The 16,632-nt window shown below is 41.0% G+C and overlaps 1 protein-coding gene across 3 annotated transcripts in view; it reads left to right on the top strand.

Moving 5' to 3' along the window:
- The window catches only part of cemip (cell migration inducing hyaluronidase 1), a 146,690-nt gene that overhangs the window by 96,450 nt on the left and 33,608 nt on the right, over nt 1–16,632 (top strand). For all 3 annotated transcript variants that reach the window (XM_053419120.1, XM_053419130.1, XM_053419139.1), the window contains exons 11-14: nt 1,668–1,859; nt 7,003–7,172; nt 10,427–10,636; nt 10,954–11,159. In XM_053419120.1, the coding sequence (XP_053275095.1) occupies nt 1,668–1,859; nt 7,003–7,172; nt 10,427–10,636; nt 10,954–11,159 (778 nt within the window). The remainder of the gene's footprint in view (nt 1–1,667; nt 1,860–7,002; nt 7,173–10,426; nt 10,637–10,953; nt 11,160–16,632) is intronic.

Here is a 16,632-nt window from a genome sequence, read left to right as displayed (position 1 = left end):
GTACTGGTAATCTGTCCCACTGTGTGTTTGTCTTGGAGGGGGAAGTGGCTTGAGGTGGAATGAAGATGCAGTATATCTTCTTAACAGCCTGGTAGCCAACACTGTTTGGACTGGTAGACCACAGTGTTTGGTGGTCTCTCCCCACCACATTGGTTTATCTACGTTCATGTTTAAAATAAAATGTATAACATTGCTATATTATCATGGATCACACAAGGGTTGATACCAAATATAACTTTGTCTCTCTGCTCAGTCACGAGTAAAAGCTTACACTTTATGTGAGACATCAGCTGATAATTGATCCTCAGAGTCAGGAGGAACAACTGTAGACCAGCTCTTTGTCGTTCCAAGGACAAACCCTGAACACACTGGAGAGATGCTTTCAAAAATACTGCCATACATGTTTTTTATTTCTCAGCTGACTAAAACACAAGGTACTGTCAACAGAAAAGAACTATCGAATCAATTTTTAGTGTGAATATATCCCCAGGTACACATGTGCAGATTGAAGTTTCTTGAGGTACTTTGTAGGTCTGTTTTCACAGGAATCTTGTTAAATCTGCCACAGTTGTTATGTGAACTAAAGCTGTCTCTGTGTCTTCTGTCTCTTCATGTGATCCCAGACTGACTCAGAGCTCAAGTGGGGTCACACCTTATTTTGTAAGACTCTTCATTGTCGTTGATGCTGAAGATCTCTAGTACCCAATCTGGCCTGGGAACACCTTGGGAATCACAAGGAGGGGCTGAGAGAGATGGATGGGTAAAACATCCAGGCCACCTAGCTTAGCACAACAATAGTTAGACTGAGGGAATTGCATTTGCATTCTTAATCTAAAAGTGAGAGAATCACAATCGGAAGCAGCCCTGAAGTAAAGTAAATTCCAATGATTCTCAATCAGACTTGCTGTGAATTTTTTTTCCATGAATGGAGCTGATATATTGTTCTTGCAGGAAAAACGATTATGGGAGAACAGTATTCTTTTTCAAAATAGAGCAAAAGCTACAAACTAGCTGAGCCAGTTGGAGTGACCCTTCTACATTCACTCATGACACACTGTAAAAGTTATTGAGTGAAAAGGCTTAAATATGATTAGACTGATTCATAACCTCATGGCTGGACAGGTATACGGTCAACATGCTAAATTGTGGATGTAGTTCGAAACATTGGAACCGTAATGCCTCAATCATCAATCCATGATCTCATTGCATCATATTTGCATTTTGACTGGTATCAGCAGATTTCAGCTCCTCTGGGTACTGTCCAATAAAGTTCGGGTCTAAAGTGCTCATATGAAAACAGCTTTTGTCTGTCACAAAGACCAGAGCCTCTGTCTGGGTAACAAACCAAACTAGAAATTAGAAAGTAACTGTGGTTTGCGCCTGTAGGTGCTCAATAAAAAGTTCCTGAAAGGGTTAAAAAGTGCCAATTCATTTTCAAAGAGCAATGGCCATTCCGGACACTCCGCCAGCTGACCAATGTTGGAACTTGATCATGCATTCTGACATTTGGGAATGTAGTTCTTGACTTTGGCTGGTTATTGCACTGTACATTAGACTTAAATATGCTCACAATGCAATACATGGACTTTCCAGATATTTTACTGGCGTGACTCTTTGACTGTGTCGGTCATTCTGTGTGGTCTAACTCTTATCACCCTCCTCTGTAGTTCGTCCACAGGCCTCCATATCCATCGACATGTTGTCTAACAGCAGCATCCTGGAGCTTGCTGAACAACCAGAGGGCTGGGGCTTAGGGGATCGAGTGGTGGTGGCCAGTACTGACTACTCCATGCACCAGTCTGAAGAGTTCACCCTGTTGCCCTGCCCGACTTGCACATCCAACCAGGTCAAGGTCCAAGGTAAGAGAAGCAGTGAACTGCAGTGTGTTACAATGTAGCCATCAAAGGTTTTGCTCCTTCTGGGTTATCATTCAAATTGGATAACTGCTTAATTATAATAAAAACATGCAAACTATTCACTGGTTACACCATTTTAATTTATATCTGTTGAGGAGAACCTATGGGGTTTAGGAAATTGTATTATTATTTTCCTACATTTATTGACAATAATTAAAATATCTTTTTGTTATAGTCAGTCATATTCGACACCAGGGAGGTACATGTTCAAGGCAGTTGTAATCAATCAGTGAGCATGTCACTACAAACTAAACATCCCCCTCAAAACAGTGCGCAGTTGTCATGTTTATGTCCACTCATTCATTCTGGATGTCCTCTTAAAGATCCTATATGCATCTGTTTACTTTCTTTCAGAAATATTATAATTACTGCATCAAGCTTTCTTCCATCACTCCTTCTTTTACTCTCTCAGAGCCTGTCTCCATCAGTGGAAAACAACATTAATGACTCTTGTTTTGTTTCTATTTCAATTGCTTCTATCCTTCTTCTGAAGTTAGCATACCAGAGATACCACAGATAGTAAGTCACTGTAGCTGCAGTGACGAACCTCCTCTATAACAGGAATTGTTTATAATGTGGAAGAAGCAGAGGGGAGAGTAGAAGTGAGTACAGATATTGAGGACTCTACTCATCTGAATAGACAGACGGCAGGTTGTTTTGGAGCTTAAAATAAAGAGGAGATGTTCTTAGCTTAAAATAGGTGAGTCAGAGATAACTGAGATGTGTCCTACTCTATTCCAGCTCCTGTGGGATGCCTCAGGCACAACTCCGTTTCCTCTGCAAGGAGGACAAATACCCTGTGTGCTTTTCATCCAGGAATTAAATCCTTAACTTAAAATAATAAAAAAAAAAGATTGCACAAATCACAGCAATCGTATTTAGTCAGTCACTCAAAAATTTGAGAATTTGTCGGTATGTTGCCAAGCTGCAGTAAATGTAATTGGCTCATTGTCTCAAGTAGATCAGTGAGGAGAGAAAGACGCGAACTCTTTCTAGGTTAATAAGTCAATCTTCTATCTATCCGAATGGATTATATTACAAAGCAAAAAACAGAGACAATGACAGAAATAATCATAAATACATTCAATATTTTGAATTGAAAATATAATCCTGCAAATGTTCATATTACATCCAGTTTTGAAATATATTATATTTTTAAGACCATGCTAAATATTGCAATGTCATCCAGGGAGGTGGCCATGCACACATGCTTCCACCATTACACTCTCACCACAGTTCACAGCTCAGCCTCAGAATGACTGCTGTGAGTTGGCATGTACATGTTAGGCCACTCACTGAGGGTGTAGCAAAGACAGTTTTCACAAAAACACATCTTTCATTTTATTTGAAGGATTTTTTTCTAAATTGAAATGGCAAGTCATGTAGAGTCAGCCCTACTTTCCCAGCACATACAACCCAAACCACTTTATTACAAAGTGTTTCCATAGGGATAAAAGCAAAAGGTGAGAGAAGTTGGACTATAATGAAAAGTGGCCGAGCACATAAACCAAGTAATGGAATTACATCAGTGGCACAGAAAGGCAAGGTGACCTTTAAAACAGTCATAGTCAAGGTAATTTGTGTCTCTGTCTAGAAGCTTGATAAACCAACGCTTAGTTACACATACCAACATGGAAGCAGGTAGAACACAGTAAACTAAAGCATTTTGAGTAAGAGCTCCATCAAAACAACTGAGGCTTTTCTTATCTTATTTCAATCTTATTTGTTTCCTTATTTTATTCTCAACCTTCCAATTTTTTTTCTGTTGACATATTTTGACAGTAAGACCCTATATTATCGTATCAACATCACCATGATATCTTCAGCCTGATGTGTTTGTCATTGTCCCTCACTCATGTTGGTTAAACAGAAAATATATCGGTGCATTTGCATTACATTACACAAGGTCTGAGTAGTCATTACAACTCATGTAAGAAATTGTAAATGGTCTGTATTGCACTTTTCTAGTCTTGATTACCACTCAAAGCTTTAAAGTACATTCACACTCACATTCATACAGTGCATCTATGTGCAGCACTTTTGTCTATTAGGGGGCCATTCTTGGAGGACGACTGCTCTACCCCTTCAGCCACAGTGGGCAAGGGCTTTTTCAATTTTTAAGGTTGTGTGTGTGTGTGTGTGTGTGTGTGTGTGTGTGTCACCAAATGCCAAGCTAGTATAAACACATACATAAAAGGCACGTATTCTTCTGTGTCTCACACACACTTTGAGCAGGGTTCTGCAGGTCAGCCTTGTCAGCTATCTCCTTTCGTGTGTAAGAATAATAAAAACTTTTTGTCACTTGGAAAAAATACTTTGTGCCTGCAGAAGCTAAAAGTCAGCATTAACGTGATGTGACCTATCCTCGCGTTGCTGTCGCATCCTGTCACAGATTCATGCACCAAAAGAATTAAAGTTAGCATTTCTTCCGCTTTGGATTCGGGAGTCCGTCTATTTATTTTCAAATCTCTGCCTGAGCTGCTGGCATTTGTCTCCTGCCCAACTGCATCTGAAGATCAGGCCATTCAACTTCCCGTTTACCTCCCCTTTTCCTCTCTGTTTTCTCTCAGCTCTTTGACGTCACTGGGTCTTTGGCCATCCAAAGTGGAAATCCTATTCTTGAGAGCCTGGGGCTGCTCCTCAGAGCTGTCATATACCTGACTGTTATCCTTTTCATTAATTCCTGCCCTTGTGCTACTTTGCTGCACTTTTTTCGTGATAATACAGTCTACTCCCCAGCCCCTGAGGTAATGCACAAATACTGAGGGTGTGTTGTTGAGACACAGACAGACGGCATGTGTCTATTTATCAGTTGGAGTCCAATAAGTAGTGCCTGGGTTTTACATGTTGAACTCTTGACACTTCTAAATGGCATTATATAATGATGGGTGTAGAAAATAAATGCTGTGGAGTGGATCAATTGCCTGGAGCAGTGGTGAAGTATTTAGCATTATTCTATTTTTCCCCTGACATTTAACTAAACTCACACTCAAGTCAGGCTCTGTCTCTCCAGCTCAGTTTTAACATCTTTCACCCGCCCACTGACGTCTGTTAAAAACTTACAAACCACATTAATAGCTAACACAACTTCTGCAGTGGATGCATTACATGACCCTTAAATATATCCACATTAAAACCATATGGGAGGATTTGACATGCAATCTCACCTTGAGCCACCACTCTTCCGGTTTCCTGCTTTCTATCTTGAATTGTATGCTGGCTTTGTGAAGGGTTACATATCACTAGTTGTGGAGTGGTCTATGTTTGAACTGGATTACTTTATGGCAAGATTTAGTGAGATATTACATCAGCAGATTGAACACTACTAAATGTTTAAAAAAGATTCCATCTATAAGCTACATGGTTGCTGAATTATTGGCTCTGTGAAAGTGATGGTGTGTGACTCGACACTATGATCATCAATCAAAAAATCAAATTTTCAATATTTGTTGTCAGCCATAATCTTTTCAAATCAATATCTGTATATGAAAATATTTATCCGGGTCTGGGTTAGTTCTGTCAGTACCCGAGGCAGCCGGTTGTATATTACCTGGCAGCATCTATAACAGCACACGAAGAGCTGCTCATCAGTTTATGAAGAAAGTTAATCTAAGTAAATCTAAAACTCTAGTAAACTGAGATATAAAAGATGAATGTATGTGAACCTGAGCTGTTGAAGTGTTTGAGCTGGAATGAAAGTGTCCTGGCTGTGCTGGTGGAAGGAGTAGGAGGAGAAAAGAGGTTAAGCATGTGGGTGTCTGAGCTTCTGTCGCTCAGATTTCACACTTGAACATTTCATTGGTTCCATTTCTTTTCCTGGTATCTCTTTGTTTGTTCCTAATCAGCACATTTGTGTTGTTCAGAATGTGAATGCGTAGGAGTGGAGGACACGAGGAACTGAGCCGTTATCGTTTCTGCAGCATTCTTCCACATACTGTGTTGTTTTGTTGCCTTTTATGGGCTCCTCTTTGTTCTCCTCTTCCTAAGGAGATACACTACATGCAACAAGCATAATGCTGTAGCTTTTAAACTAGCGAAAGTCTCAGTGTGTTAGGGGTGGGGGTGGGAGGGACGTTCAAATTATAAGCTATCGAGATTCCTCAGTATTATTACAAAGTCATACAACATGTCCTCCAACCACATCAAAAACCTTTCTACCTGTTCGGTAGAAATCAATCTGACAGTCATTACTTCTTATAGCTGTCATGTGTTGTAGCTGTGTCCGATTGTATTGTGGCAGCTCCTTAAGCCCAAATCAAAAAGTGTGGGACATCAGAGCATTAGTGGTCACTAATGCTAAGGAATATTAAAACCGTCCTCCAACTGAGCTTTATATACAGTGTGTGGTGCAGAGTGAAGTTCAAAAATTCTGTTCATCCTATTATTATAATATATGATTACAATAGACAGACAGATCATAAAAATACCAAATGCTCATCTTGTGTTGAAATTAGGGTCTTTGGCCTTTCATTTGCTACAGGAAAGTCCAACTCTTTGATGCCAACAACATGAGCAGCAAGTCCACATTAGGGAAGGTCATAAAATAGCACTATGCAAATGCATTCACACTGAATCTTTGATCTCTGAACTTGACATATGGATTAGATCCCATCCTTTCTTCTCTATCTGAAACATGATGCTTCCAGCATCACAGCCTCTTACATCTTTTTAACAGATGGCTTGCATTGGCCTGGTTGCCAGGTAAGTGTGAACATGTAGCAAGTTAAAATTGGATGGGGTGGAAGTTGAGGTGGAGAACTACTGAGTTTCTGACTGGTTTACTGCTCTGGGGTGTACTCTAACTAATGGTCAGCTCTCAAGTGGTGCATTAATCTGATACATCTGCTCAGACACACACACAAACACAAACACACACACACACACACACACACACACACACACACACACACAGAACTATTCTCTGGTGTGAATTGACATCTGTTGAAACTGTGCTCAATTTGATGAGTGTTGATCCGAGCAGCGGTTTTCAACAGATGTCCATATATTGTGTTTGTTGTAATCTCTTGTGTGTGTGTGTGTGTGTGTGTGTGTGTGTGTGTGTGTGTGTGTGTGTGCGCGCACGCAGGTAAGGCTCAGTTCATCCACATGGGTGAGGAGGTGGACGGTGTGGATGTGAGGGCAGAAGTTGGCCTGCTGAGTCGTAACATCCTGGTCCGTGGGGAGATGGAGCCTGGCTGCTACGGCAATGAGGCTTGCAAATTCTTCGACTTTGACACTTTTGGTGGTCATTTGAAGGTACGCTCTTTCCCTAACCTTTTAATTCACAACAGACAACCAGGTGATTCACTGAGGAACCAGTTTTTACGCCAGGGATCATGAAAAGTAATCATGTAAACTGCAGTTGCAATATAATGTTACTAAACTCAACTTATCTCAAGGTCCTCTTTCTGTGGAGTTTGACATTTGAGTCAACTTGAGTTCTCGTTCATAAGTTCCCCCGAAAGTTTGTGCAACTCTCCGTGGCAAATGAGCAAAAACAAAGCAGTATCTGGACTGTGAATAGATACTTTTTACCAGTGGCTCGTATGATGTTGGTCTTTTGCTTTGATGATATATGTGCATCAGATGTTGTACTTCACTTTAGGGAGGAGGTTGGGGTGAATGTTTGGGTTTTATCACCAAAAAAAAATGAGTACTGGATGATTCAGCACCTCACAGTTCAGCTCTAGTGCCAAAGCTTAGTGCCACTGCAGGAAGTAATGTGTATTTTGGGTAGTGAGGTGGAAGGTAGCAGAGGGGAAATTGGGGTGGTGGATGATTGCATTTATTGTGGAAAGCACCAATTTTAATCACACTGACACTGGATGTTGTCATTGAATGAACTCTGGATTTCTGCTGTCCAATACCAATTCCTGTGGAAATATTGTTGCAAAAAATCATTCAATACTTCCCTCCTTGTAAAATCTGACCATGCATATATCCATTTCATTACAGCAGCTCACACTGCGAGAGGCAGGGCACAACCTGGACAAGTTGCCAGGGAATCACAGGGCTAACATATAGAGACACACATTCATACTCACATTCAACCCTTGAGGGAATCTAGAGTCACCAGTGATACAAACCTGCATTATGGGAAGAAACCAGTGCACAAAGAGTAAACCCTCAGGCATGAATTTTTCACCTTAAAAACTACATTAACTCTTAGTTTTTTAAATGTAATTTTACCAATCCTCCACTTAACCAACAAAACAACACATTATAGCCTTTTTGATTATCCTGTCTGCAGGACCCTGTTTTTATTATAAAAACATTTCAATAAAGTAGAGCATAAAGTTTTCGTCAGAATAATATAATGAATTCAGCATTAATGGACTGTTATGCCATTGACAGTCCTTTGTTTCTTGTAACCACCTGTGTATTAAACGAGATCTATGATGTAAGATATATTTTAATTTGATTATTAATTCATTATTATTTTCTACTTTAGCTTCTCTGAAATATGAAGAAGAAAGTTAAAAATGCAGTGAATAATGGGTTAATTAAGGAACTCAAACCTTTTCCTTAGAGGCAAATCAAGTGGACAAATCAGCTGATGTAGTCCTAACCAAATTTTTACCCGGGTGTTTGAATTACCCAGCACTTTACAATTCAAAGACTTCTCATCATGAATACATTTGCCTTAAAGTCAAAGTGCATAATACTAAATGAGAACAAACAATGACTAAAAAATATATCAAACACAGGTGTTCTGTGGTTGGTTACAAAGTAGTTAGGTTGCTTTTGATTGGTTCAGAGCTGGAATCTAAGGAGACAGCTAAGATGTGTGTCAGACTGTTGCCTGCTCCACCCCTCAGAGCATCACACTAATGATAAAGAAGCACTGCTACTCTGAGGTCAGACACCCGACCCAAAGATGAGGGTGTGATGGGAAAAATAAATGATTGCGTGAGAGGAAATCTGAAAGAGTCAGGAAGAACTTTAGTTTCTCATGATGTAACTGGTGCATGTTAGTGAAAGGAACAGTCCAACACTACAGATCATACTCCAGAGTATAATGAGATGATACATTTTATTTAGTTCATATGTGTATCCACGGCAGAGTGAAGGTCTACACACAGGGTTAAAAAGAGAAAATGTGTTGATGTGTGGATCAGCCTGTCAACAAGAGTAAAGCGGAGAGGATGGAGGGAGACACTGAGAGAAAGGAAAGGACAGATGAGAGAGAGAGAGAGAGCTGTGGTTGTATTGCTCATGTGTCTCTCTCCCCATGGCAAGCTATCGTATCCTATTATGAATTTCCATAACAGCTCATGTCACATAATTCTCATGCATGGGTGTGTGAACAGCACGAACAAGCAACACCGGAAGGAGAGCCCCGGTGAGATTTCAGAGAAGCCTCACAACCCCTCCCACCCCTGACAAGTCTGCTTTCATTGAGTTTTCTTACTGTAAAACCTTGTATCTCCATGAACATCATCAGGTCATCCGCTGAGAAGTACAACTTGTATTTCTGAAATTGTTTCATAAACAACGTTTTTTTGTGTGCATATTATCAAAGGCCTTTTTATATTATCAGCTGAAGTTCCAATAAAAATCACCAACAGTGGCAGTTAGGAGGTTTTGTCACTATGTGGTGCTACAGTGGTTCGAGTTTGTGGAACAAAGCAGCTTTTCATCAGTGAGTCACTCTGCTCTCTAACGTCTTTTATTCCAAGATCCATCTCCATCCGTCCCTCTTCTTCATTCAGTGACTCTGTCATGTTAACTGCCTCTACAACATCCTTTCATCTGTCCTTTCTCTCATCCCCTTCTTTTCCTCTATTCTCTCCATCTCTTTTTGTTTGTTACATAATTTCTCTTATCTGTCCCGCGTACGCTTCTACCTTCTTCCCCATGCCCTGTACTTAGTGTACATTTTTCAACCCAGCCTGTTTCCTCCATTTGTCATCTACACCACTTTATCTTTCTGCTTCCTTCCTTTCTACATCTTATTTGTCCATCCATGCCATTCCACTGTCCTGAATTTTTTTCGCCAGTAAACTGCAACCTCCTTCTGTTCTTCCTCCCACCCTCCCCTTTCATTTCTAGTCAATTCCTGTTTCCCTCCATGCTTCTTCCCCCTCTCACTATAGCTTCCCATATCTTCCCTCTTTCCTTTCTTCCTTCATCTGTAAACTCTCTATTCTATCTTTGCAACTCCCTCCCCATCATGCTTTTGAAAAATTCTCTTCTCATTTCTTCTATCCGGCCTTTCACTTTTCTGCCCAACAATTTATTTCCTCCATTCCTCCATCCACACATTTCTTGCTCATTCTTCACATCTCATGTCCTCTTTTTTCCCTTGATCTGTCATTATCATCCCCCTTTATTCTTTTGTTTTGATATTTTACTTTTAAAAAACAGAGTATGTGTTTTGTCTTTGCATTTCAGTATCCCAATTTGCTTTTCTTTTATGTGCCTAGTGATTACAGTTGTAGCTGTTCTTGGAGTGATGAGGTGACCTGATCTCCCTGCAGAAGGGTCTGAATTGTATCTTCTTTCATCAGGTGGAGCGAGGCTTCAGGGCAGTTCATATATCTGGGATGGAGCTGCAGCACATGGGCCAGCAGACAATGGGACACTATCCTGTTCATTTCCATATGAATGGAGACGTGGATGAGAAGGGAGGCTACAACCCCCCCACATCCGTCAGAGATCTGTCCATCCACCACTCCTTTTCTCGCTGCTTAACCATCCATGGTTCCAATGGGCTACTGGTCAGTTAGGATATTTTACTTAGATTAATTTTTACTTGATGTATTGTAAGTATGTCTGCAAGATAAAGTTATAGCCAATGGCTGTGCAAAAAGACTACAAGTTAACTATATGTTAGAATAAACAAATCATGCTGATAGTCTGCTGTGACTCAGTAGGTAGACAAGGTCGTCCACTAACCACAGGGTCGGTTGTTCGATCCCTAGCAACTTACTCGTTGTTTGCATTCTCTTCTTTGGTTAGAATGGGGAGGGAAGCCATGCAATAGTGCAACTGTCAGCCCATGATCAGGGATATTCAATGTCTTTGTCGCCCACAGGTAAAGGATGTGGTGGGCTATGACACACTAGGCCACTGTTTTTTCATGGAGGATGGTCCAGAGGAGAGGAACACGTTTGACCACTGTCTGGGTCTGATGGTTCGAGCAGGGACGCTGCTGCCTTCAGACAGAGACAGCAAAATGTGCCGTGACATCACTGACGGAGCGTACCCAGGATATGTGGCCAACCCACGCCAAGACTGCAGGTAAGAACATATGACCTCTGTCCAGTCTCCCATAGATCTGCTAAGTGGTGTTACAACCCTTTGTGTCATGCTGAAGTCTGGTAATGATGCAAAACACATTAAGAATATTGTATTTAATGGAGCAGTGCAGCCATAATAAATGAGTCTCGTCTGATGTAGAGACTGACACAACACTTATAACATAATATAAGTGGTCTATAGCCACAGTTTGGAAATCTGTTTTCTCACACTGGTTTGTCTTTAGAGATAATATAGAATGTGTCCAATACCCCAGGAGCAGAGCTTTTAAACCATTTTTTAAAATGTAGATCAGGTAGAGAACTGCAGCCTTTTGATATTTGGGGGATAAAAAAGGCACCACTCTCCCTGTTACAAGTCATTGTACCATGAAAATTCATAATGCTTTAAGCTCAAGCACTATCACTCCAAATCTCTTAGCACATGAGTACTGTTCCTACAGAGTCACTTTTTCTCTGCCACTGCACTTTTCACAAGTTGGAATAATTATGTGAAATGGCCCAATTTTTCTTCAGCTGAAGCTATAAAATGAACGAAGATGTCACTGTGGAACAAGGCACATTCACATGCAAACAGAGAGAAAGCAGTGAAACTCTTGGAGGTGCAAGTTCCGTTTGAATCAGAGCGACCAGCCAGAAAAGCCAACAAACAAACACATGATTTTCTCTAACGGCTCAAAGATACAAGAAACAAATAATTAGCAGAGACAGAAGCTTCTTGTGGAAAAGAATGTCACACTGTAAAAAACAAAATGGAAGTCACTAGTGATCTAGAGTTGAAGCTTTCCCTCTCTCTCTCTTTTAGTTTGTCAGGAACAGACACACACACACACACACACACACACACACACACACACACACACAGACACACACACACTTAAAGGACCCATCGTATGCCCATTTTACCACAGTTGATATGGTTCCTTGGGGTCTTAATGAAATGTCTGTAACACATTTTGGTCAAAATACCACAAGGATCATTTAAAACAGCACCCTTTTTAGCCTGTCTTTAGCTCGCATTAGCTCGGGGAGCCGGGCCGTCTCTCCCCAGAGCCGGTGAGATTATGGTGGGGGGTGGTCCAAGGCCATGTAGGGAGACTCCCTACATGGGCATGGTTGGAACATAACGTATTTTTGGGTCGTAATCCCATTCGACGCACTCTAGCGTATAGTTTCTGACATAGAGGAACCACAACAAATCGCGGGAGTTGTTTTTTTCCAGAGTTCTTGGGACGGTAGACATGCCAGATACACAAATTAACGTGTAGAAGCACTATAAAAGTGGAATTTTCATAATATGTCCCCTTTAAGTTTGACTCTTAGTGCATTTTTGTTACAGTCCGTCTGTGTTTGTGACATTTATGATTATGAGTAATGCAGCACCTTCAATTAATTCTCACCCATTAAAATGTAGATTGCATTTTCAATTATCCGCCAACATTGTAAAGGTCAGCTAGTGGTCTGTTAAACAACCTGTATTCACACATATCAAAGTAATAACAAACAAAGTAAAAACAGAACTTTAAAACTCAAGCATACTATGATTCAAACATCTGGCAATTATACAAAAGAACGACAACAGCCAATGTGCTTGCCAAATATGTTGATTAACACATCCACATTAGGTTAATGGAAAACTTAATGAAATTTCAATTAAGTTTTCTTCTGTAGGGATTCTGTAGTTGCTATAGTAAGTAAACATAATTTCTAGAAGACAATGTTGGCTTCAGACATTTTCCACTCAAAAGTAACCTCCGCAGGAGCGACACATGTCACTACCCTTTCCACTAATAGTAATATTTGATGTACTTCATGATAAAAATCAGAATTCAGATTTATAAAACACTGACTGAGGCTCTGCTTACAACTTTAAATTTGGTTTGCGTTATCAGATTCCCTATCAAAGGTATTTCAGGTTATTACATCTGTACGATTTTGAAAAATATTGGCTGCACAGTGCAGGATAAGGCTGGGGAAAGTGATACATATTTACCTTATAATACATTATTGAAACTTGTAGTTTTGAAATCCTCCCTGACTTGACAGTGAAATGGAAAAATAATGAGAAGAAGTTAGGGACTCCTTATTTGTCATGTATTGGAAACCAAACCATCATATAGACAACCTCCAGTATTTCAGGATGATGTTATGATGAAGAATCAGATCATCCCACATCTACTTCTCTATTTGATTCCCATTCATCATTTCAAGAGCGGGAGGAGTACTGATTCCAAAAAAGGAAGAATCCTCGAACATCAGCCAATTTCGGCCTGTCAGTCTCTTCAGTGTAGAAGGCAAGATCTTCTTTAGCGTCACAGCCCAAAGCCTGACAAGCTCTCTTGTAAAAAATAAGCTGCTGGATCCATCGGCCCAAAAAGGTGATATTCCAGGGTTCCCTTGATCTCACTTATACATTTGGGCCAGAATCACACGTGTCATCTGGGATGCTTTCGACTTCTTCAAAGTACCACAGCACATCACAAATTTCTTCGAAGATCTGTAATTCTGCTTCACAACACCAGATTTTACCACAATAGGGCAGCTTCTCAAAGTGGGCATCATGACTGTCTGCCCCATCTCCCCACTAGAGTTCACTATGGTGATGGAGGGGATTATTAAAGCTTCAAATGGGTGGTAGGTGGACGACATGACAACCCTGATCACAACATCACCGTGCACCAGACGGTTGCTAGGGAAACTAGCAACTGTCAACCTGAGCTGTTTATGTATGACCCCACCCTCATGTCGCAGCCATAACCTATTACATGTTACCAGACAGGCTGCTGGAAAATTTAAACCTTTTTTTAATGTGCAGCTACCAGAAAAGACACACACACACACACACACACACACACACACACACACACACACACACACAATACACAAACTATAATGGCACTCTGAGATCCAGATGTCTTGCTTTGAGCTGCAAGTGGTTGCTTTTTTAGTTTAGAAATGCTCGGAGACACTGTTTGCATACTGTTGCAGTAGACCTGCTGCTGCACCTGGACTTGCCACCAGGTGTTGTGATTGTTACTGTGTCTGCCTTCATTTAGTTTTCCCCTTGCATTTCACACCAGACTGGAAAACAGGGTTTGTATGCTGCCCTCTTCAGTCTGTAGGACTCACATCTCCAGCAATTTAAACATCAGTAGAAAAAACAGTGCCACATACTTTGATACATTTGGTATTGATTTGGAATTTACATATTGGTTTTTATTTCTCTCCTAACTCTATACATAGGCATAATTATGAACATATATGTATTTTGACTTACTTGGCATTCATGGCTTTATTTTAGCCCGTTATGTGATCTGAAATCCATCAGTGCCACCTCATGAAATAAGTCAGAGGTTTCTGACTCATCTCCTCTCAGCATTGACGTACTGTTTATATGAGATTTAAATGTACGGAGGATAAGCCCACACAATGTTTGGTATGAATAATGCGTGTCTTCCTTGGAGGACTGCAGTAATAAGAGATCTGAGGCTGAATCTGCATCCAACCCCAGTTTTACATCTGCAAGTATGCAGGTTCTCTCTAAGCCATTTGTTGATTAAAGATTGCTTAGCTCAATTATAAGCCATGAGTGACTATGCAGATATGGCAGGGGAGCTTCAGGATTTGTATGTCAATCCCTCCCCATGTCTAACAGGATAGGAGGTACACAACCACTCATAAGATTGTTTTTACTTAACGTGAAGACAATAAAATTGTCAATTTAAGAGGACTGCTTTAACACAACACAGAATACATTCACTAACAACCCCATGTCCATACAGGATAATCAAATTGTATTATATTTATTCCCTCCAGATGAGGAGCATTCATTTGATAGAATATGGCCCAAAAGTTCTAGCACCATGTTAACTATAATACTGTAATCTCAACGGGGTTGTCTAGCTCCAACATGCTCCCATGCAGTGCACGGTTCAGATAGAGACAAAATATTAAGCCATCTGGTGGGATGGCCATTCACAACATAATGAACCAGTATTGATAGCCAAGGTACTTCTGTATTAGAAGACTGGTGCTGTCTGCTTTCTCAGCCGTAACAAAGTCAGATCTGTCCCAATCCCTCTCCCATGGCCCTACCCCTACACATGAAGTGCCCTTCGCTGGATGTCTACCCCTCCAGACGAAAACACAGGGGAGAGGGCTAGAAAATCTTCCCCTTGGAATTGTGACACTACTCACTACGACAAATGTTAGGGTTAGGTCAGCAGCCAACCAATGTTATTACAGTGACAAACAATATCCAATAACACGATCATATTAACAGCCATTATCAACCAATTAGTGACAACTGCAGAATTGACAGATTGATCTATTGATCAATGCACAGTGTGTTTACATTGGTTATTTCAATGTAATGTTAGTCCTGTCCATTGCAACTTCTGCCCCACACTGAAAACTTGATAACATTAGTTCAAACTTTCTATATGGGACAAGGAAGTACCAGACATTACTTGTAACTCTCACTCAGACAGTTTACATGCTTGTTGTAAAGGCATGAATAGTGATTTTCCTGAAGTGCTTAGTCACAGCGATTGAATTACGTTTGCATTTGCTTCTGAAAAGAAATAAGATATTCCATGGGATTCAGAAATGTTTCGTCTAGTTTCTGAAATGTGTTTGTTGATTTTGCTTGAGTGTAAACAGGTATCCAGTGAACTCTAACTCTACCTAATGCAGCCGAATCAATCCCCACTAGAAACTTGAGACTATCGAACAGATGGGCTCATACCCTGACCATGCTTAGGACACTGGTTTGCCTTTTCCAGCTGCTCACCTTCAATCCACAGCAGGAAGCCGCGGGCCCTGTTGCCACTAGTCTCCAGGGAAACTTTGAAAAGCTCGGGTAACTCAAGTGTCTCCTACTCTGCCTTAGCCTGACGTTGTCAGACTCACAATTCTAGTCAGAATGTGAGTCTGAGACCGCTCCATTGGGCTGTGATTATGGGGCGTGTTTCAACTGACCAGGAAGTAAAATTCTTCTTCGCTCAATTGGATAGACCTACAACCAATCAGAGCAACGTAGTATGTGACGTATGCTAAGCAACGCATTGTGAGTTATTTACTAACGCCGGGTTCACACCGGATGCTTCAGCGCAGTGCCAAGCCTTAAATAACAGCTGGCTCCCATCCACTCCCATGTTAAAACTTTGTGCCGGTCACACCGGAGGCTGAAGCACCGCGAGGCAGCCTTGGCGCAGCGTGGTGCTTCAGCCTCCGGTGTGACTGGCACAAAGCCGTGCAGCGATCTACTGGATCAACGGGTGATATTATTAGCGCTGCCCGGCGGTTCAGCGTCACTTCAGTGTCCGTTGTGAACAGCCAAGCGCCGGGGCGATAGGGATTAGCGCGGTGCTTTGGCGTCGCCTCCACGTTCTGTGTTCCTCTTTCAAAATGAATGCGCTGTCGATGTCTTCTAAAACAGACTCAATGGCAGCATC

This window comes from Pleuronectes platessa, chromosome 1 (assembly GCF_947347685.1).
Source record: "Pleuronectes platessa chromosome 1, fPlePla1.1, whole genome shotgun sequence".
Taxonomy (NCBI): Eukaryota; Metazoa; Chordata; class Actinopteri; order Pleuronectiformes; family Pleuronectidae; genus Pleuronectes; species Pleuronectes platessa.
Note: the sequence above shows the minus strand (reverse complement) of the source record. Positions and strands in the feature narration are given on the sequence as shown.